We start from the raw sequence: 24549 nt of genomic DNA on the forward strand, positions 1-24549 counted from the left end.
GTCCAGCTTGATAACAGTCATTTATAGTCTCTTCACTCTGTCCAGCTTGATAACAGTCATTTACAGTCTCTTCACTCTGTCCAGCTAGATAACAGTCATTTATAGTCTCTTCACTCTGTCCAGCTTGATAACAGTCATTTATAGTCTCATCTCTCTGTCCAGCTTGATAACAGTCATTTATAGTCTCTTCACTCTGTCCAGCTTGATAACAGTCATTTACAGTCTCTTCACTCTGTCCAGCTTGATAACAGTCATTTACAGTCTCTTCACTCTGTCCAGCTTGATAACAGTCATTTATAGTCTCATCTCTCTGTCCAGCTTGATAACAGTCATTTATAGTCTCTTCACTCTGTCCAGCTTGATAACAGTCATCTATAGTCTCTACACTCTGTCCAGCTTGATAACAGTCATCTATAGTCTCTACACTCTGTCCAGCTAGATAACAGTCATTTATAGTCTCTACACTCTGTCCAGCTAGATAACAGTCATTTATAGTCTCTACACTCTGTCCAGCTTGATAACAGTCATCTATAGTCTCTCCACTCTGTCCAGCTTGATAACAGTCATTTATAGTCTCTACACTCTGTCCAGCTTGATAACAGTCATCTATAGTCTCTCCACTCTGTCCAGCTTGATAACAGTCATCTATAGTCTCTACACTCTGTCCAGCTAGATAACAGTCATCTATAGTCTCTACACTCTGTCCAGCTAGATAACAGTCGTTTATAGTCTCTTCTCTCTGTCCAGCTAGATAACAGTCATTTATAGTCTCATCTCTCTGTCCAGCTTGATAACAGTCATTTATAGTCTCTTCTCTCTGTCCAGCTAGATAACAGTCATTTATAGTCTCTACACTCTGTCCAGCTAGATAACAGTCATTTATAGTCTCATCTCTCTGTCCAGCTTGATAACAGTCGTTTATAGTCTCTTCTCTCTGTCCAGCTAGATAACAGTCATTTATAGTCTCATCTCTCTGTCCAGCTTGATAACAGTCATTTATAGTCTCTTCTCTCTGTCCAGCTTGATAACAGTCATCTATAGTCTCTACACTCTGTCCAGCTTGATAACAGTCATTTATAGTCTCATCTCTCTGTCCAGCTTGATAACAGTCGTTTATAGTCTCTTCACTCTGTCCAGCTTGATAACAGTCATTTATAGTCTCTTCTCTCTGTCCAGCTTGATAACAGTCATTTATAGTCTCTTCTCTCTGTCCAGCTTGATAACAGTCATTTATAGTCTCTTCTCTCTGTCCAGCTTGATAACAGTCATCTATAGTCTCTACACTCTGTCCAGCTTGATAACAGTCATTTATAGTCTCTTCTCTCTGTCCAGCTTGATAACAGTCATTTATAGTCTCTTCTCTCTGTCCAGCTTGATAACAGTCATTTATAGTCTCTTCACTCTGTCCAGCTAGATAACAGTCATTTATAGTCTCTTCACTCTGTCCAGCTTGATAACAGTCATTTATAGTCTCTTCACTCTGTCCAGCTTGATAACAGTCATTTATAGTCTCTTCTCTCTGTCCAGCTTGATAACAGTCATTTATAGTCTCTTCACTCTGTCCAGCTTGATAACAGTCATTTATAGTCTCTTCACTCTGTCCAGCTTGATAACAGTCATTTATAGTCTCATCTCTCTGTCCAGCTAGATAACAGTCATTTATAGTCTCTACACTCTGTCCAGCTTGATAACAGTCATTTATAGTCTCTACACTCTGTCCAGCTTGATAACAGTCATTTATAGTCTCTTCACTCTGTCCAGCTTGATAACAGTCATTTACAGTCTCTTCTCTCTGTCCAGCTAGATAACAGTCATTTACAGTCTCTTCACTCTGTCCAGCTTGATAACAGTCATCTACAGTCTCTTCACTCTGTCCAGCTTGATAACAGTCATTTATAGTCTCTTCACTCTGTCCAGCTTGATAACAGTCATTTATAGTCTCTACACTCTGTCCAGCTTGATAACAGTCATTTATAGTCTCTTCACTCTGTCCAGCTTGATAACAGTCATTTACAGTCTCTTCTCTCTGTCCAGCTTGATAACAGTCATTTATAGTCTCTACACTCTGTCCAGCTTGATAACAGTCATTTATAGTCTCATCTCTCTGTCCATTTTGATAACAGTCATTTATAGTCTCATCTCTCTGTCCAGCTTGATAACAGTCATTTACAGTCTCTTCTCTCTGTCCAGCTTGATAACAGTCATTTATAGTCTCTTCACTCTGTCCAGCTTGATAACAGTCATTTACAGTCTCTACACTCTGTCCAGCTTGATAACAGTCATTTATAGTCTCTTCACTCTGTCCAGCTTGATAACAGTCATTTATAGTCTCATCTCTCTGTCCAGCTTGATAACAGTCATTTATAGTCTCATCTCTCTGTCCAGCTTGATAACAGTCATCTATAGTCTCTTAACTCTGTCCAGCTTGATAACAGTCATCTATAGTCTCTTCTCTCTGTCCAGCTTGATAACAGTCATCTACAGTCTCTTCACTCTGTCCAGCTTGATAACAGTCATTTATAGTCTCTTCACTCTGTCCAGCTTGATAACAGTCATTTATAGTCTCTACACTCTGTCCAGCTTGATAACAGTCATTTATAGTCTCTTCACTCTGTCCAGCTTGATAACAGTCATCTATAGTCTCTTCACTCTGTCCAGCTTGATAACAGTCATCTATAGTCTCTTCACTCTGTCCAGCTTGATAACAGTCATTTACAGTCTCTTCTCTCTGTCCAGCTTGATAACAGTCATTTATAGTCTCTACACTCTGTCCAGCTTGATAACAGTCATTTATAGTCTCTTCACTCTGTCCAGCTAGATAACAGTCATTTATAGTCTCTTCACTCTGTCCAGCTTGATAACAGTCATCTATAGTCTCTTCACTCTGTCCAGCTAGATAACAGTCATTTATAGTCTCTTCTCTCTGTCCAGCTTGATAACAGTCATTTATAGTCTATTCTCTCTGTCCAGCTTGATAACAGTCATTTATAGTCTCTACACTCTGTCCAGCTAGATAACAGTCATTTATAGTCTCTTCTCTCTGTCCAGCTAGATAACAGTCATTTATAGTCTTCACTCTGTCCAGCTTGATAACAGTCATTTATAGTCTCTTCACTCTGTCCAGCTTGATAACAGTCATTTATAGTCTCTTCACTCTGTCCAGCTAGATAAGTCATTTATAGTCTCTTCACTCTGTCCAGCTTGATAACAGTCATCTATAGTCTATTCACTCTGTCCAGCTTGATAACAGTCATTTACAGTCTCTTCACTCTGTCCAGCTAGATAACAGTCATTTATAGTCTCATCACTCTGTCCAGCTTGATAACAGTCATTTATAGTCTCTTCACTCTGTCCAGCTTGATAACAGTCATTTAAAGTCTCTTCACTCTGTCCAGCTTGATAACAGTCATTTATAGTCTCTTCACTCTGTCCAGCTTGATAACAGTCATTTACAGTCTCTTCACTCTGTCCAGCTTGATAACAGTCATTTATAGTCTCTACACTCTGTCCAGCTTGATAACAGTCATTTATAGTCTCTTCACTCTGTCCAGCTTGATAACAGTCATTTACAGTCTCTTCACTCTGTCCAGCTTGATAACAGTCATTTATAGTCTCTACACTCTGTCCAGCTTGATAACAGTCATTTACAGTCTCTTCACTCTGTCCAGCTTGATAACAGTCATTTATAGTCTCTACACTCTGTCCAGCTTGATAACAGTCATTTACAGTCTCTTCACTCTGTCCAGCTTGATAACAGTCATTTATAGTCTCTACACTCTGTCCAGCTTGATAACAGTCATTTACAGTCTCTTCACTCTGTCCAGCTTGATAACAGTCATTTATAGTCTCTACACTCTGTCCAGCTTGATAACAGTCATTTACAGTCTCTTCACTCTGTCCAGCTTGATAACAGTCATTTATAGTCTCTACACTCTGTCCAGCTTGATAACAGTCATTTACAGTCTCTTCACTCTGTCCAGCTTGATAACAGTCATTTATAGTCTCTACACTCTGTCCAGCTTGATAACAGTCATTTATAGTCTCTACACTCTGTCCAGCTTGATAACAGTCATTTACAGTCTCTTCACTCTGTCCAGCTTGATAACAGTCATTTATAGTCTCTACACTCTGTCCAGCTTGATAACAGTCATTTATAGTCTCTTCACTCTGTCCAGCTTGATAACAGTCATTTATAGTCTCTACACTCTGTCCAGCTTGATAACAGTCATTTATAGTCTCTACACTCTGTCCAGCTTGATAACAGTCATTTATAGTCTCTTCACTCTGTCCAGCTTGATAACAGTCATTTATAGTCTCTACACTCTGTCCAGCTTGATAACAGTCATTTATAGTCTCTACACTCTGTCCAGCTTGATAACAGTCATTTACAGTCTCTTCACTCTGTCCAGCTTGATAACAGTCATTTATAGTCTCTACACTCTGTCCAGCTTGATAACAGTCATTTATAGTCTCTACACTCTGTCCAGCTTGATAACAGTCATTTACAGTCTCTACACTCTGTCCAGCTTGATAACAGTCATTTATAGTCTCTACACCCTGTCCAGCTTGATAACAGTCATTTATAGTCTCTTCACTCTGTCCAGCTTGATAACAGTCATTTACAGTCTCTTCACTCTGTCCAGCTTGATAACAGTCATTTATAGTCTCTACACTCTGTCCAGCTTGATAACAGTCATCTATAGTCTCTACACTCTGTCCAGCTTGAAAACAGTCATTTACAGTCTCTTCACTCTGTCCAGCTTGATAACAGTCATTTACAGTCTCTTCACTCTGTCCAGCTAGATAACAGTCATTTATAGTCTCTTCACTCTGTCCAGCTTGATAACAGTCATTTATAGTCTCTACACTCTGTCCAGCTTGATAACAGTCATCTATAGTCTCTACACTCTGTCCAGCTTGAAAACAGTCATCTATAGTCTCTACACTCTGTCCAGCTAGATAACAGTCATTTATAGTCTCTTCACTCTGTCCAGCTTGATAACAGTCATTTACAGTCTCTTCTCTCTGTCCAGCTTGATAACAGTCATTTATAGTCTCTACACTCTGTCCAGCTTGATAACAGTCATTTACAGTCTCTTCTCTCTGTCCAGCTTGATAACAGTCATTTATAGTCTCTTCACTCTGTCCAGCTTGATAACAGTCATTTATAGTCTCTTCACTCTGTCCAGCTTGATAACAGTCATTTATAGTCTCATCTCTCTGTCCAGCTTGATAACAGTCATCTATAGTCTCTTAACTCTGTCCAGCTTGATAACAGTCATCTATAGTCTCTTCTCTCTGTCCAGCTTGATAACAGTCATCTACAGTCTCTTCACTCTGTCCAGCTTGATAACAGTCATTTATAGTCTCTTCACTCTGTCCAGCTTGATAACAGTCATTTATAGTCTCTACACTCTGTCCAGCTTGATAACAGTCATTTATAGTCTCTTCACTCTGTCCAGCTTGATAACAGTCATCTATAGTCTCTTCTCTCTGTCCAGCTTGATAACAGTCATCTACAGTCTCTTCACTCTGTCCAGCTTGATAACAGTCATTTATAGTCTCTTCACTCTGTCCAGCTTGATAACAGTCATTTATAGTCTCTACACTCTGTCCAGCTTGATAACAGTCATTTATAGTCTCTTCACTCTGTCCAGCTAGATAACAGTCATTTATAGTCTCTTCACTCTGTCCAGCTTGATAACAGTCATCTATAGTCTCTTCACTCTGTCCAGCTAGATAACAGTCATTTATAGTCTCTTCTCTCTGTCCAGCTTGATAACAGTCATTTATAGTCTCTTCTCTCTGTCCAGCTTGATAACAGTCATTTATAGTCTCTACACTCTGTCCAGCTAGATAACAGTCATTTATAGTCTCTTCTCTCTGTCCAGCTAGATAACAGTCATTTATAGTCTTCACTCTGTCCAGCTTGATAACAGTCATTTATAGTCTCTTCACTCTGTCCAGCTTGATAACAGTCATTTATAGTCTCTTCACTCTGTCCAGCTAGATAAGTCATTTATAGTCTCTTCACTCTGTCCAGCTTGATAACAGTCATCTATAGTCTATTCACTCTGTCCAGCTTGATAACAGTCATTTACAGTCTCTTCACTCTGTCCAGCTAGATAACAGTCATTTATAGTCTCATCACTCTGTCCAGCTTGATAACAGTCATTTATAGTCTCTTCACTCTGTCCAGCTTGATAACAGTCATTTATAGTCTCATCACTCTGTCCAGCTTGATAACAGTCATTTATAGTCTCTTCACTCTGTCCAGCTTGATAACAGTCATTTATAGTCTCTACACTCTGTCCAGCTTGATAACAGTCATTTACAGTCTCTTCACTCTGTCCAGCTTGATAACAGTCATTTATAGTCTCTTCACTCTGTCCAGCTTGATAACAGTCATTTATAGTCTCTTCACTCTGTCCAGCTTGATAACAGTCATTTACAGTCTCTTCACTCTGTCCAGCTTGATAACAGTCATTTATAGTCTCTACACTCTGTCCAGCTTGATAACAGTCATTTATAGTCTCTACACTCTGTCCAGCTTGATAACAGTCATTTATAGTCTCTTCACTCTGTCCAGCTTGATAACAGTCATTTACAGTCTCTTCACTCTGTCCAGCTTGATAACAGTCATTTATAGTCTCTTCACTCTGTCCAGCTTGATAACAGTCATTTATAGTCTCTTCACTCTGTCCAGCTTGATAACAGTCATTTACAGTCTCTTCACTCTGTCCAGCTTGATAACAGTCATTTATAGTCTCTTCACTCTGTCCAGCTTGATAACAGTCATTTATAGTCTCTTCACTCTGTCCAGCTTGATAACAGTCATTTACAGTCTCTTCACTCTGTCCAGCTTGATAACAGTCATTTATAGTCTCTACACTCTGTCCAGCTTGATAACAGTCATTTACAGTCTCTTCACTCTGTCCAGCTTGATAACAGTCATTTATAGTCTCTTCTCTCTGTCCAGCTTGATAACAGTCATTTATAGTCTCTACACTCTGTCCAGCTTGATAACAGTCATTTACAGTCTCTTCACTCTGTCCAGCTTGATAACAGTCATTTATAGTCTCTACACTCTGTCCAGCTTGATAACAGTCATCTATAGTCTCTCCACTCTGTCCAGCTTGATAACAGTCATTTATAGTCTCTTCACTCTGTCCAGCTTGATAACAGTCATTTATAGTCTCTACACTCTGTCCAGCTTGATAACAGTCATTTACAGTCTCTTCACTCTGTCCAGCTTGATAACAGTCATTTATAGTCTCTACACTCTGTCCAGCTAGATAACAGTCATTTATAGTCTCTTCACTCTGTCCAGCTTGATAACAGTCATTTATAGTCTCTACACTCTGTCCAGCTTGATAACAGTCATTTACAGTCTCTTCACTCTGTCCAGCTTGATAACAGTCATTTATAGTCTCTACACTCTGTCCAGCTTGATAACAGTCATCTATAGTCTCTACACTCTGTCCAGCTTGAAAACAGTCATTTACAGTCTCTTCACTCTGTCCAGCTTGATAACAGTCATTTACAGTCTCTTCACTCTGTCCAGCTAGATAACAGTCATTTATAGTCTCTTCACTCTGTCCAGCTTGATAACAGTCATTTATAGTCTCTACACTCTGTCCAGCTTGATAACAGTCATCTATAGTCTCTACACTCTGTCCAGCTTGAAAACAGTCATCTATAGTCTCTACACTCTGTCCAGCTTGATAACAGTCATTTATAGTCTCTTCACTGTGTCCAGCTTGATAACAGTCATTTATAGTCTCTTCACTCTGTCCAGCTAGATAACAGTCATTTATAGTCTCTTCACTCTGTCCAGCTTGATAACAGTCATTTATAGTCTCTTCACTCTGTCCAGCTAGATAACAGTCATTTATAGTCTCTTCACTCTGTCCAGCTTGATAACAGTCATTTATAGTCTCTACACTCTGTCCAGCTTGATAACAGTCATTTATAGTCTCTTCACTCTGTCCAGCTAGATAACAGTCATTTACATTCTCTTCACTCTGTCCAGCTAGATAACAGTCATCAAAACGAATGCTAGCCAGTCAGGGAGAATGGAACATTCCAGAAGCGATGGATATGGAACTATTCTGATGCAAATGTTGACGGCGAGGACATTTTTTTACCCATTTTAATTGCAGCCCTCCGGACATCGGTGAAGACCAAAATGAGTTTGACACCCCTGATCTAAACCATTCATTATATTCCAAATGAAAGTCCTTCATCCTTGGAAGTTGTTCTATAATTGCTACATTGCTACATTGTTGACTGTGGCTTTCAAAGTGAAGGAGGAAAACCTCAAAAAGAGACAGATGAGTAAAAAGGAGGAGTGCAGCAGACGAAGAGGCATGGCCACAGAGAGGACACAGCGGAGGAGGTGAAGAGTGGACAGAACTAGACATAGAGACAGAACTAGAGACAGAACTAGACATAGAGACAGAACTAGAGACAGAACTAGACATACAGACAGAACTAGAGACAGAACTAGACATAGAGACAGAACTAGACATAGAGAGACAGAACTAGACATAGAGACAGAACTAGACATAGAGACAGAACTAGAGACAGAACTAGACATAGAGACAGAACTAGACATAGAGACAGAACTAGACATAGAGACAGAACTAGACATAGAGACAGAACTAGAGACAGAACTAGACATAGAGACAGAACTAGAGACAGAACTAGACATAGAGACAGAACTAGACATAGAGACAGAACTAGACATAGAGACAGAACTAGACATAGAGACAGAACTAGACATAGAGACAGAACTAGACATAGAGACAGAACTAGACATAGAGACAGAACTAGAGACAGAACTAGAGACAGAACTAGACATAGAGACAGAACTAGAGACAGAACTAGAGACAGAACTAGACATAGAGACAGAACTAGAGACAGAACTAGACATAGAGACAGAACTAGAGACAGAACTAGACATAGAGACAGAACTAGAGACATAACTAGACATAGAGCGAGCCAAAGAGAAAGATAGCCATAGAGAGAGAGGGTCAGATAATGAGGGCCAGAGAGAGAGAGGTAGAGAGAGAGGTAGAGAAAGAGAGAGAGGGTGAAAGAGATAGAAAGAGACAGAGATTGAGGTAGAGAGACACTGAGAAAGGGACAGCGTATCAGGAAGAGGTATAGTGAAAGAGAGAGAGTTCATAGATTTACCTGAGTGGCGGGGGGAGTGGAGGTCAGAACCCCCCCAGTGTGAGTGACCCCACACCGCCCCAGTCCCCGCGGCTGACTGCATGCACGGGCACACACAGCACAGGCACAGGCAGGGAGGGACGGACGGAGTGGGTAGTTAGGTAGGGAGACAGCAGAGCAACCATAGTGAAGGAGGAAAAACATGGAGACAACAAGCCATGAAAGAAGAGAGGAAGAAAGGAAGGATGTAAGGAAGGAAGGAAGGATGTAAGGAAGGAAGGAAGGAGCAGGCAGAGAAAGGAGGAGGGAGAGAGCAGGGAGGAGGTGGAGGGAAGCCGTGTGGAAGCAATGAGAGAGGAGAAAAAAAGGACGTGTCAGACTGAGAAAAGGCGTAGTAAGATGGCGTAGTCGGCAGCCATTTTGGGGTGTACCTGTGCTATGCCTATCGTCAGTGGGGTCTACTTTGATGGAGTCAGGGGCGTAGGGGCCCTGCTCGGCCGTGTTAGAGCTATCCAGGCTGCCGTGACTCACAGCGTCCAGGTCGCTGCCATCTGCTCCAGAGACAACAAGGCATTAAGAGAAACTTGGACACCATTTTGGCTCCTCAAAAACAAGGTAAGAGAAACTTGGACACCATTTTGGCTCCTCAAAAACAAGGTGTTAAGGGGTGAATTATATATTCTGTGATGGTTCTTCAGCGAGGAATATGTAGCCTAAATCAATTTGTCTGTGAGGGATTTGCAACTTTCTGTGAAAACCAAAATGATGTGAGGGACGTGTGAGAAGCAAGTGAACTTCTCTACAGGTGTCTGTGCAGCGCAGCGAGGAGTGGTCCACGGCCGGGATGTCAACACAATCTGGGGCCGTCTGGCTTTAGACCAAGTTAAACAGTATGGACTGTAACTGTACAGTGTGTGTGTGTGTGTGTGTGTGTGTGTGTGTGTGTGTGTGTGTGTGTGTGTGTGTGTGTGTGTGTGTGTGTGTGTGTGTGTGTGTGTGTGTGTGTGTGTGTGTGTGTGTGTGTGTGTGTGTGTGTGTGTGTGTGTGTGTGTGTGTGTGTGTGTGTGTGTGTGTGCCAAGACATCTTTAACCCAGATCCTAGTGGGCCAGTGAATTGAAACAACAGTGTTTTACAGGTCACTAGAGGACTACAGTGTTTAATAGGTCACTAAAGGACTACAGTGTTTAACAGGTCACTAGAGGACTACAGTGTTTAATAGGTCACTAAAGGACTACAGTGTTTTACAGGTCACTAGAGGACTACAGTGTTTAAAAGGTCACTAGAGGACTACAGGTCACTAGAGGACTACAGTGTTTAATAGGTCACTAGAGGACTACAGTGTTTTATAGGTCACTAGAGGACTACAGTGTTTTACAGGTCACTAGAGGACTACAGTGTTTAATAGGTCACTAGAGGACTACAGTGTTTTATAGGTCACTAGAGGACTACAGTGTTTTACAGGTCACTAGAGGACTACAGTGTTTTATAGGTCACTAGAGGACTACAGTGTTTTATAGGTCATTAGAGGACTACCGTGTTTTATAGGTCACTAGAGGACTACAGTGTTTTATAGGTCATTAGAGGACTACAGTGTTTTACAGGTCACTAGAGGACTACAGTGTTTTATAGGTCATTAGAGGACTACAGTGTTTTATAGGTCACTAGAGGACTACAGTGTTTAATAGGTCACTAGAGGACTACAGTGTTTTACAGGTCACTAGAGGACTACAGTGTTTTATAGGTCACTAGAGGACTACAGTGTTTAATAGGTCACTAGAGGACTACAGTGTTTTATAGGTCACTAAAGGACTACAGTGTTTTATAGGTCACTAAAGGACTACAGTGTTTTATAGGTCACTAGAGGACTACAGTGTTTTACAGGTCACTAGAGGACTACAGTGTTTTATAGGTCACTAGAGGACTACAGTGTTTTATAGGTCACTAGAGGACTACAGTGTTTAATAGGTCACTAGAGGACTACAGTGTTTTATAGGTCACTAAAGGACTACAGTGTTTTATAGGTCACTAAAGGACTACAGTGTTTTATAGGTCACTAGAGGACTACAGTGTTTTACAGGTCACTAGAGGACTACAGTGTTTAATAGGTCACTAAAGGACTACAGTGTTTAACAGGTCACTAGAGGACTACAGTGTTTAATAGGTCACTAAAGGACTACAGTGTTTTACAGGTCACTAGAGGACTACAGTGTTTAAAAGGTCACTAGAGGACTACAGGTCACTAGAGGACTACAGTGTTTAATAGGTCACTAGAGGACTACAGTGTTTTATAGGTCACTAGAGGACTACAGTGTTTTACAGGTCACTAGAGGACTACAGTGTTTAATAGGTCACTAGAGGACTACAGTGTTTTATAGGTCACTAGAGGACTACAGTGTTTTACAGGTCACTAGAGGACTACAGTGTTTTATAGGTCACTAGAGGACTACAGTGTTTTATAGGTCATTAGAGGACTACCGTGTTTTATAGGTCACTAGAGGACTACAGTGTTTTATAGGTCATTAGAGGACTACAGTGTTTTACAGGTCACTAGAGGACTACAGTGTTTTATAGGTCATTAGAGGACTACAGTGTTTTATAGGTCACTAGAGGACTACAGTGTTTAATAGGTCACTAGAGGACTACAGTGTTTTACAGGTCACTAGAGGACTACAGTGTTTTATAGGTCACTAGAGGACTACAGTGTTTAATAGGTCACTAGAGGACTACAGTGTTTTATAGGTCACTAAAGGACTACAGTGTTTTATAGGTCACTAAAGGACTACAGTGTTTTATAGGTCACTAGAGGACTACAGTGTTTTACAGGTCACTAGAGGACTACAGTGTTTTATAGGTCACTAGAGGACTACAGGTAACTAGAGGACTACAGTGTTTAATAGGTCACTAGAGGACTACAGTGTTTTACAGGTCACTAGAGGACTACAGTGTTTAATAGGTCACTAGAGGACTACAGTGTTTAATAGGTCACTAGAGGACTACAGTGTTTTATAGGTCACTAGAGGACTACAGTGTTTTACAGGTCACTAGAGGACTACAGTGTTTTATAGGTCACTAGAGGACTACAGTGTTTTATAGGTCACTAGAGGACTACAGTGTTTAATAGGTCACTAGAGGACTACAGTGTTTTATAGGTCACTAGAGGACTACAGTGTTTTATAGGTCACTAGAGGACTACAGTGTTTAATAGGTCACTAGAGGACTACAGTGTTTTATAGGTCACTAGAGGACTACAGTGTTTTACAGGTCACTAAAGGACTACAGTGTTTTATAGGTCACTAGAGGACTACAGTGTTTATAGGTCACTAGAGGACTACAGTGTTTTATAGGTCACTAGAGGACTATAGTATTTTACAGGTCACAGTGTTTTGCCAGATAGCACCACACAGCACCAGAAAGCATCAGACAGCACCACACAGCACCACAGCACCAGACAGCACCACACAGCACCAGACAGCACCACACAGCACCACACCAGACAGCACCACAGCACCAGACAGCACCACAGCACCAGACAGCAACACAGCACCACACAGCACCAGACAGCACCACACCAGACAGCACCACACAGCACCAGACAGCACCAGACAGCACCACAGCACCACACAGCACCACACAGCACCACAGCACCAGACAGCACCACAGCACCACACAGCACCAGACAGCACCACACAGCACCAGACAGCACCAGACAGCACCACAGCACCACACAGCACCACAGCACCAGACAGCACCACAGCACCACACAGCACCAGACAGCACCACACCACATCAGACAGCACAGCACCAGACAGCACCAGACAGCACCAGACCTCAAAGGGTGTGCAGGGTGAGTGTTTATTTCATGCATTCTGATCTGAAGGTTTCTACTGAATCTGTTTTATCTAATGTGATGAATGATGTATTGTAGTATGTATGTAATATGTGTTTGAAACGACAGACACCTCTCACATTGCTCTTTCAGACACATCCACTATTACACTGACGCTTAGCATCACACATTTCATAAAGAAGCATGCACAGCTGTCTTGTCTGTCAGACAAATCAGCAACCTCACAATAACCTCACAACGTGTTAAGTTCACAGCACTTTACGATCACAGCCTAACCCCGGCACTCTGAGAGAAGGAGCGCGGTGCATCGTCATGGTTACCTGACAGAGGGCTCTGAGTGGGTGGAGGCTGCTGTTTGCGTAGCGCCTGTCTGAACTGAGCCACACCCATAACCACGTTCCTCAGCTTCATCCACATGAAGTAACCTCCTCTGGTACTGGAGGGCCAGGTAGACTCTAACACCGCCTGGAAGAGGAGGAGAGGAGGAGGGGGAGGGGGAGGAGAGGAGGAGGTGGAGGAGAGGAGGAAAGGGGGAGGTGAAGGAGGAGATGGAATAGAAGGAGAGTAGGATGAGATGGAGAAGAAGGAGAGGAGGAGGAGTAGAAGGAGGTGTGGAGAGGAGGAAGTGTGGAGAGGAGGAGTGGAGTGGAGGAGGAGGGGGAGGAGAGGAGGAGGAGGAGGAGAGGAGGAGGAGAGGAGGGAAGGAAAGGGGGAGGTGAAGGAAGAGATGGAATAGAGGTGTGGAGAGGGGAGGTGTGGAGAGGAGGAGTGGAGGAGGGGGAGGAGAGGAGGAGGAGGAGAGGAGGAGGAGGGGGAGGAGAGGAGAGGAGGAGGAGGAGAGGAGGGGTGGAGAGGAGGAGGAGGAGGAGGAGGAGGGGGAGGAGGAGAGGATAGGAGGAGGATAGGAGGAGGAGGAGTAGTAGAAGGAGGTGTGGAGAGGAGGAGGTGTGGAGAGGAGGTGTGGAGTGGAGGAGGAGGGGGAGGAGAGGAGGAGGAGGAGAGGAGGAGGAGGAGGAGGGGGAGGAGAGGAGGAGGAGGAGAGGAGGAGGAGGGGGAGGAGAGGAGGAGGATAGGAGGAGGAGGAGGAGGAGGAGGAGGAGAGGAGGAGGAGGGGTGGAGTGGAGGGAGAAAGAATGCATAATTATGAACTCACTGATATAGGCTACACGTCCTTACTTATACACAAACTCACACACACACAAACACATACAGACACACAGACAAATACACAGACAGAAAGACACTGTAATTCCAGTCGGCATGCCAACAACAACAGCTCGTCTATAAATGACAGTAGCCAGTGTTGCTGTCCATTCTAGTAATACAGCTAGCAATACTCCTGGTAATACTGGTGGTAATACTCCTGGTAATACTGGTGGTAAAACTCCTGGTAATACAGCTAGCAATACTCCTGGTAAAACTGGTGTTAATACTGGTGTTAATACTGGTGTTAATACTGGTGTTAATACTGATGGTTAAACTGGTGGTAATACTTGTGTTAATACTGGTGGTAATACTGGTGGTAATACTGGTGGTAATACTGGTGGTAATACTGGTGGTAATACTGGTGGTAAAACTGGTGGTAAAACTCCACGTAATACTGGTGGTAAAACTCCACGTAATACTGGTGGTAAAACTCCACGTAATACTGGTGGTAATACTGGTGTGTGTCTTCGCCCACCTAACACACAGCCTATTGAAAGAAGGACCTCCCGTCCTAATCAAGCCATCTATTTGAACACACACACACACACACACACACACACACACACACACACACACACACACACACACACACACACACACACACACACACACACACACACACACACACACACACACACACACACACACACACACACACACACACACACACACACACACACACTTTCCCCAGACATCAACAGGCTGCTGATAAAAACCTTTCAGACGAACAATTCTAATTCACCGGCTGCTCTGGGAGCAGGTTGTGTGTGTGTGCTAAAATAACTTCCTCACCGACAGACCAGGCTAATATAACTTCCTCACCGACAGACCAGGCTAATATAACTTCCCCACCGACAGACCAGGATAATATAACTTCCTCACCGACAGACCAGCTAATATAACTTCCTCACCGACAGACCAGCTAATATAACTTCCTCACTGACAGACCAGGCTAATATAATTTCCTCACCGACAGACCAGCTAATATAACTTCCTCACTGACAGACCAGCTAATATAACTTCCTCACCGACAGACCAGGATAATATAACTTCAACACCGACAGACCAGCTAATATAACTTCCTCACCGACAGACCAGCTAATATAACTTCCTCACTGACAGACCAGGCTAATATAACTTCCTCACTGACGGACCAGCTAATATAACTTCCTCACCGACAGACCAGCTAATATAACTTCCTCACTGACAGACCAGGCTAATATAACTTCCTCACTGACAGACCAGCTAATATAACTTCCTCACTGACAGACCAGCTAATATAACTTCCTCACCGACAGACCAGCTAATATAACTTCCTCACCGACAGACCAGCTAATATAACTTCCTCACCGACAGACCAGCTAATATAACTTCCTCACTGACAGACCAGCTAATATAACTTCCTCACCGACAGACCAGGATAATATAACTTCCTCACCGACAGACCAGCTAATATAACTTCCGCACTGACAGACCAGCTAATATAACTTCCTCACTGACAGACCAGGCTAATATAACTTCCTCACCGACAGACCAGCTAATATAACTTCCTCACCGACAGACCAGGCTAATATAACTTCCTCACCGACAGACCAGCTAATATAACTTCCTCACCGACAGACCAGCTAATATAACTTCCTCACCAACAGACCAGCTAATATAACTTCCTCACCGACAGACCAGGCTAATATAACTTCCTCACCGACAGACCAGGCTAATATAACTTCCTCACTGACAGACCAGCTAATATAACTTCCTCACCGACAGACCAGCTAATATAACTTCCTCACTGACAGACCAGGCTAATATAACTTCCTCACCGACAGACCAGCTAATATAACTTCCTCACCGACAGACCAGGCTAATATAACTTCCTCACCGACAGACCAGCTAATATAACTTCCTCACCGACAGACCAGCTAATATAACTTCCTCACCAACAGACCAGCTAATATAACTTCCTCACCGACAGACCAGGCTAATATAACTTCCTCACCGACAGACCAGGCTAATATAACTTCCTCACCGACAGACCAGGCTAATATAACTTCCTCACCGACAGACCAGCTAATATAACTTCCTCACCGACAGACCAGGCTAACATAACTTCCTCACTGACAGACCAGCTAATATAACTTCCTCACCGACAGACCAGCTAATATAACTTCCTCACCGACAGACCAGGCTAATATAACTTCCTCACTGACAGACCAGCTAATATAACTTCCTCACTGACAGACCAGGCTAATATAACTTCCTCACTGACAGACCAGGCTAATATAACTTCCTCACCGACAGACCAGCTAATATAACTTCCTCTCTGACAGACCAGGCTAATATAACTTCCTCACCGACAGACCAGGCTAATATAACTTCCTCACTGACAGACCAGCTAAAATAACTTCCTCTCTGACAGACCAGGCTAAAATAACTTCCTCACCGACAGACCAGGCTAATATAACTTCCTCATCGACAGACCAGGCTAAAATAACTTCCTCACGACAGACCAGCTAATATAACTTCCTCACCGACAGACCAGGCTAATATAACTTCCTCACCGACAGACCAGGCTAATATAACTTCCTCACTGACAGACCAGGCTAATATAACTTCCTCACTGACAGACCAGGCTAATATAACTTCCTCACTGACAGACCAGGCTAATATAACTTCCTCACCGACAGACCAGCTAATATAACTTCCTCACCGACAGACCAGGCTAATATAACTTCCTCACCGACAGACCAGGCTAATATAACTTCCTCACTGACAGACCAGCTAATATAACTTCCTCACTGACAGACCAGCTAATATAACTTCCTCACTGACAGACCAGCTAATATAACTTCCTCACTGACAGACCAGCTAATATAACTTCCTCACCAACAGACCAGCTAATATAACTTCCTCACCAACAGACCAAGCTAATATAACTTCCTCACTGACAGACCAGGCTAATATAACTTCCTCACTGACAGACCAGCTAATATAACTTCCTCACTGACAGACCAGATAATATAACTTCCTCACTGACAGACCAGCTAATATAACTTCCTCACGGACAGACCAGCTAATATAACTTCCTCACCGACAGACCAGGCTAATATAACTTCCTCACCGACAGACCAGGCTAATATAACTTCCTCACCGACAGACCAGCTAATATAACTTCCTCACCGACAGACCAGGCTAATATAACTTCCTCACTGACAGACCAGCTAATATAACTTCCTCACCGACAGACCAGCTAATATAACTTCCTCACCGACAGACCAGCTAATATAACTTCCTCACCGACAGACCAGGCTAATATAACTTCCTCACTGACAGACCAGCTAATATAACTTCCTCACCGACAGACCAGCTAATATAACTTCCTCACCGACAGACCAGGCTAATATAACTTCCTCACTGACAGACCAGCTAATATAACTTCCTCACTGACAGACCAGGCTAATATAACTTCCTCACTGACAGACCAGGCTAATATAACTTCCTCACCGACAGACCAGCTAATATAACTTCCTCTCTGACAGACCAGGCTAATATAACTTCCTCACCGACAGACCAGGCTAATATAACTTCCTCACTGACAGACCAGCTAAAATAACTTCCTCTCTGACAGACCAGGCTAAAATAACTTCCTCACCGACAGACCAGGCTAATATAACTTCCTCATCGACAGACCAGGCTAAAATAACTTCCTCACGACAGACCAGCTAATATAACTTCCTCACCGACAGACCAGGCTAATATAACTTCCTCACCGACAGACCAGGCTAATATAACTTCCTCACTGACAGACCAGGCTAATATAACTTCCTCACTGACAGACCAGGCTAATATAACTTCCTCACTGACAGACCAGCTAATATAACTTCCTCACCGACAGACCAGGCTAATATAACTTCCTCACCGACAGACCAGGCTAATATAACTTCCTCACTGACAGACCAGCTAATATAACTTCCTCACTGACAGACCAGCTAATATAACTTCCTCACTGACAGACCAGCTAATATAACTTCCTCACTGACAGACCAGCTAATATAACTTCCTCACCAACAGACCAGCTAATATAACTTCCTCACCAACAGACCAAGCTAATATAACTTCCTCACTGACAGACCAGGCTAATATAACTTCCTCACTGACAGACCAGCTAATATAACTTCCTCACTGACAGACCAGATAATATAACTTCCTCACTGACAGACCAGCTAATATAACTTCCTCACGGACAGACCAGCTAATATAACTTCCTCACCGACAGACCAGGCTAATATAACTTCCTCACCGACAGACCAGGCTAATATAACTTCCTCACCGACAGACCAGCTAATATAACTTCCTCACCGACAGACCAGGCTAATATAACTTCCTCACTGACAGACCAGCTAATATAACTTCCTCACCGACAGACCAGCTAATATAACTTCCTCACCGACAGACCAGGCTAATATAACTTCCTCACTGACAGACCAGCTAATATAACTTCCTCACTGACAGACCAGGCTAATATAACTTCCTCACTGACAGACCAGGCTAATATAACTTCCTCACCGACAGACCAGCTAATATAACTTCCTCACCGACAGACCAGGCTAATATAACTTCCTCACCGACCTACCAGGCTAATATAACTTCCTCACCGACAGACCAGGCTAATATAACTTCCTCACTGACAGACCAGCTAATATAAGTTCCTCTCTGACAGACCAGGCTAAAATAACTTCCTCACCGACAGACCAGGCTAATATAACTTCCTCATCGACAGACCAGGCAAAAATAACTTCCTCACGACAGACCAGCTAATATAACTTCCTCACCGACAGACCAGGCTAATATAACTTCCTCACCGACAGACCAGGCTAATATAACTTCCTCACTGACAGACCAGGCTAATATAACTTCCTCACTGACAGACCAGGCTAATATAACTTCCTCACCGACAGACCAGGCTAATATAACTTCCTCACCGACAGACCAGCTAATATAACTTCCTCACCGACAGACCAGGCTAATATAACTTCCTCACCGACAGACCAGGCTAATATAACTTCCTCACTGACAGACCAGCTAATATAACTTCCTCACTGACAGACCAGCTAATATAACTTCCTCACTGACAGACCAGCTAATATAACTTCCTCACTGACAGACCAGCTAATATAACTTCCTCACCAACAGACCAGCTAATATAACTTCCTCACCAACAGACCAAGCTAATATAACTTCCTCACTGACAGACCAGGCTAATATAACTTCCTCACTGACAGACCAGCTAATATAACTTCCTCACTGACAGACCAGATAATATAACTTCCTCACTGACAGACCAGGCTAATATAATTTCCTCACCGACAGACCAGGCTAATATAACTTCCTCACTGACAGACCAGGCTAATATAACTTCCTCACTGACAGACCAGCTAATATAACTTCCTCACTGACAGACCAGCTAATATAACTTCCTCACTGACAGACCAGCTAATATAACTTCCTCACCGACAGACCAGCTAATATAACTTCCTCACCGACAGACCAGGCTAATATAACTTCCTCACTGACAGACCAGGCTAATATAACTTCCTCACTGACAGACCAGCTAATATAACTTCCTCACTGACAGACCAGCTAATATAACTTCCTCACTGACAGACCAGGCTAATATAACTTCCTCACTGACAGACCAGCTAATATAACTTCCTCACTGACAGACCAGCTAATATAACTTCCTCACCGACAGACCAGCTAATATAACTTCCTCACCGACAGACCAGGCTAATATAACTCCCTCACTGACAGACCAGGCTAATATAACTTCCTCACTGACAGACCAGCTAATATAACTTCCTCACTGACAGACCAGCTAATATAACTTCCTCACTGACAGACCAGCTAATATAACTTCCTCACTGACAGACCAGGCTAATATAACTTCCTCACTGACAGACCAGGCTAATATAACTTCCTCACTGACAGACCAGCTAATATAACTTCCTCACTGACAGACCAGGCTAATATAACTTCCTCACTGACAGACCAGGCTAATATGACTTCCTCACTGACAGACCAGGCTACTATAACTTCCTCACCGACAGACCAGGCTAATATAACTTCCTCACTGACAGACCAGGCTAATATAACTTCCTCACTGACAGACCAGCTAATATAACTTCCTCACCGACAGACCAGGCTAATATAACTTCCTCACTGACAGACCAGGCTAATATAACTTCCTCACTGACAGACCAGGCTAATATAACTTCCTCACCGACAGACCAGCTAATATAACTTCCTCACTGACAGACCAGCTAATATAACTTCCTCACCGACAGACCAGGCTAATATAACTTCCTCACCAACAGACCAGCTAATATAACTTCCTCACTGACAGACCAGCTAATATAACTTCCTCACCGACAGACCAGGATAATATAACTTCCCCACCGACAGACCAGCTAATATAACTTCCTCACTGACAGAACAGCTAATATAACTTCCTCACCGACAGACCAGCTAATATAACTTCCTCACCGACAGACCAGCTAATATAACTTCCTCACCGACAGACCAGGCTAATATAACTTCCTCACTGACAGACCAGCTAATATAACTTCCTCACCGACAGACCAGGCTAATATAACTTCCTCACTGACAGACCAGGCTAATATAACTTCCTCACTGACAGACCAGCTAATATAACTTCCTCACCGACAGACCAGGCTAATATAACTTCCTCACCGACAGACCAGGATAATATAACTTCCTCACTGACAGACCAGCTAATATAACTTCCTCACCGACAGACCAGCTAATATAATTTCCTCACCGACAGACCAGGCTAATATAACTTCCTCACTGACAGACCAGGCTAATATAACTTCCTCACCGACAGACCAGGCTAATATAACTTCCTCACCGACAGACCAGGCTAATATAACTTCCTCACTGACAGACCAGGATAATATAACTTCCCCACCGACAGACCAGCTAATATAACTTCCTCACTGACAGAACAGCTAATATAACTTCCTCACCGACAGACCAGGCTAATATAACTTCCTCACCGACAGACCAGGCTAATATAACTTCCTCACCGACAGACCAGGCTAATATAACTTCCTCACTGACAGACCAGGCTAATATAACTTCCTCACCGACAGACCAGCTAATATAACTTCCTCACCGACAGACCAGGCTACTATAACTTCCTCACCGACAGACCAGCTAATATAACTTCCTCACTGACAGACCAGGCTAATATAACTTCCTCACTGACAGACCAGGCTAATATAACTTCCTCACTGACAGACCAGCTAATATAACTTCCTCACCGACAGACCAGGCTAATATAACTTCCTCACCGACAGACCAGGCTAATATAACTTCCTCACCGACAGACCAGCTAATATAACTTCCTCTCTGACTCTCTCTATTACTCCCAGAATATCTGCATCCAAATGGCACCCTATTCCCTATATAGTGCCCTACATTTGACCAGGGCCAATAGGGAATATGATGCCATTTGTGAGGCAAACAGAATGCCACAGGGGAACAGATAGTACAGGACAGTGGTGCTGTAACCTTCAACACGGCTCCACCGTGCTCAGAGATAACCTTCCTTTACTGTAACATCACTGTGTTCATTTACTGCCCGGGTTACCAGGGTCCGCGTCCCAAATGCCAACCTTATTCCCTATATAGTGCACTACTTTAAACCAGAGGCCTATGGGATGCTCTATAGACCCTTGGTTAAAAGAAGTGGACTAAAAAGAGAATGGGGTGGTATTTGGTCTGCTGACATGCTGACAGGTTGACAGCCTCACAACTCATCGTAATGTCCTGTGTGATTATAGTGTCTGGTGCCGCAGGCTGTAACCGTGGAGACCTACAACTGTCCACGTGTCTGCTTCCTGACCTGTGAGCCAGCGGACACAGTGCACTACTGTAACGGTTTTCGTCGTCTGAAGAAGAGCAGTCGGACCAAACGCAGCATGGTAAGTGTTCATGTTTAGTTATTTAAAACTGAACACTAATACAAAATAACAAAGAGAATAACCGAAACCGAAACAGTCCTGTAAGGTTCACAACACAAAACAGAAAACAACTGCCCACAGAAACCATGTGGGAAAAGGCTACCTAAGTATGGTTCTCAATCAGAGACAACGATAGACAGCTGCCTCTGATTGAGAACCACACCCGGCCAAAAAACAAAGAAATACAAAACATAGAGAATGAACATAGACTGCCCACCCAAATCACACCCTGACCAAACCAAAATAGAGACATAAAAGCTCTTTACGGTCAGGGCGTGACAACTACGTTTAATCAGAGTCCTCCAGGCCCTGGTCAAAAGTAGTGCACTATATGAAGGGAACAGGGTGTAATTTGGGATACAGAGGCTGTAACCTTGATGAGGTAACTACAGTGACATTACTGACTGATAGGTGTTGTAGAAGGATTTAAAAAGGTAGTGACAGTTCCTGGAAAGCCTTGTGACGGGAAGGTACCTTACAACCTGACAGGAAGGTACCTTACAACCTGACAGGAAGGTACTGTACAACCTGACAGGAAGGTACTGACAACCTGACAGGAAGGTACCGTACAACCTGACAGGAAGGTACTGACAACCTGACAGGAAGGTACCGTACAACCTGACAGGAAGGTACTGACAACCTGACAGGAAGGTACCGTACAACCTGACAGGAAGGTACCTTACAACCTGACAGGAAGGTACCGTACAACCTGACAGGAAGGTACCTTACAACCTGACAGGAAGGTACTGCCAACCTGACAGGAAGGTACTGACAACCTGACAGGAAGGTACCGTACAACCTGACAGGAAGGTACTGTACAACCTGACAGGAAGGTACTGACAACCTGACAGGAAGGTACCTTACAACCTGACAGGAAGGTACTGTACAACCTGACAGGAAGGTACTGACAACCTGACAGGAAGGTACCGTACAACCTGACAGGAAGGTACTGACAACCTGACAGGAAGGTACCGTACAACCTGACAGGAAGGTAGAGACAACCTGACAGGAAGGTACCGTACAACCTGACAGGAAGGTACCGTACAACCTGACAGGAAGGTACCTTACAACCTGACAGGAAGGTACTGACAACCTGACAGGAAGGTACTGACAACCTGACAGGAAGGTACCTTACAACCTGACAGGAAGGTACTGTACAATCTGACAGGAAGGTACTGTACAACCTGACAGGAAGGTACCGTACAACCTGACAGGAAGGTACCTTACAACCTGACAGGAAGGTACTGACAACCTGACAGGAAGGTACTGACAACCTGACAGGAAGGTACTGTACAACCTGACAGGAAGGTACTGACAACCTGACAGGAAGGTACCTTACAACCTGACAGGAAGGTACTGACAACCTGACAGGAAGGTACCTTACAACCTGACAGGAAGGTACTGACAACCTGACAGGAAGGTACCTTACAACCTGACAGGAAGGTACCGTACAACCTGACAGGAAGGTAGAGACAACCTGACAGGAAGGTACCTTACAACCTGACAGGAAGGTACCGTACAACCTGACAGGAAGGTACCGTACAACCTGACAGGAAGGTACCTTACAACCTGACAGGAAGGTACCGTACAACCTGACAGGAAGTTACTGACAACCTGACAGGAAGGTACTGACAACCTGACAGGAAGGTACTGACAACCTGACAGGAAGGTACTGTACAACCTGACAGGAAGGTACTGACAACCTGACAGGAAGGTACTGTACAACCTGACAGGAAGGTACTGACAACCTGACAGGAAGGTACCGTACAACCTGACAGTAAGGTACCGTACAACCTGACAGGAAGGTACTGACAACCTGACAGGAAGGTACCTTACAACCTGACAGGAAGGTACCGTACAACCTGACAGTAAGGTACCGTACAACCTGACAGGAAGGTAGAGACAACCTGACAGGAAGGTACTGACAACCTGACAGGAAGGTACCGTACAACCTGACAGTAAGGTACCGTACAACCTGACAGGAAGGTAGAGACAACCTGACAGGAAGGTACCTTACAACCTGACAGGAAGGTACCGTACAACCTGACAGGAAGGTACCGTACAACCTGACAGGAAGGTACTGTACAACCTGACAGGAAGGTACCGTACAACCTGACAGGAAGGTACCGTACAACCTGACAGGAAGGTACCGTACAACCTGACAGGAAGGTACTGACAACCTGACAGGAAGGTACCTTACAACCTGACAGGAAGGTACCGTACAACCTGACAGGAAGGTACTGTACAACCTGACAGGAAGGTACCTTACAACCTGA

At 43.5% G+C, this 24549-nt stretch overlaps 1 protein-coding gene across 6 annotated transcripts in view; it reads right to left on the reverse strand.

Annotated features, from left to right (window-relative positions):
* The window catches only part of LOC139575519 (C-myc promoter-binding protein-like), a 252682-nt gene that overhangs the window by 89519 nt on the left and 138614 nt on the right, over positions 1-24549 (reverse strand). For 5 of the 6 annotated variants that reach the window (XR_011674965.1, XM_071400535.1, XM_071400533.1 and 2 more), the window contains 2 exons: positions 13346-13490; positions 9609-9728 (listed from right to left, as the gene is read on the reverse strand). Coding sequence is in view for 5 of the 6 variants with exons in the window: in XM_071400535.1 (XP_071256636.1) it covers positions 9609-9728; positions 13346-13490 (265 nt within the window). In the remaining variant the exon portion in view is untranslated. The remainder of the gene's footprint in view (positions 1-9608; positions 9729-13345; positions 13491-24549) is intronic. The other variant, XM_071400534.1, reaches the window with a different exon arrangement.

Source organism: Salvelinus alpinus, chromosome 5 (assembly GCF_045679555.1).
Source record: "Salvelinus alpinus chromosome 5, SLU_Salpinus.1, whole genome shotgun sequence".
NCBI lineage: Eukaryota > Metazoa > Chordata > Actinopteri > Salmoniformes > Salmonidae > Salvelinus > Salvelinus alpinus.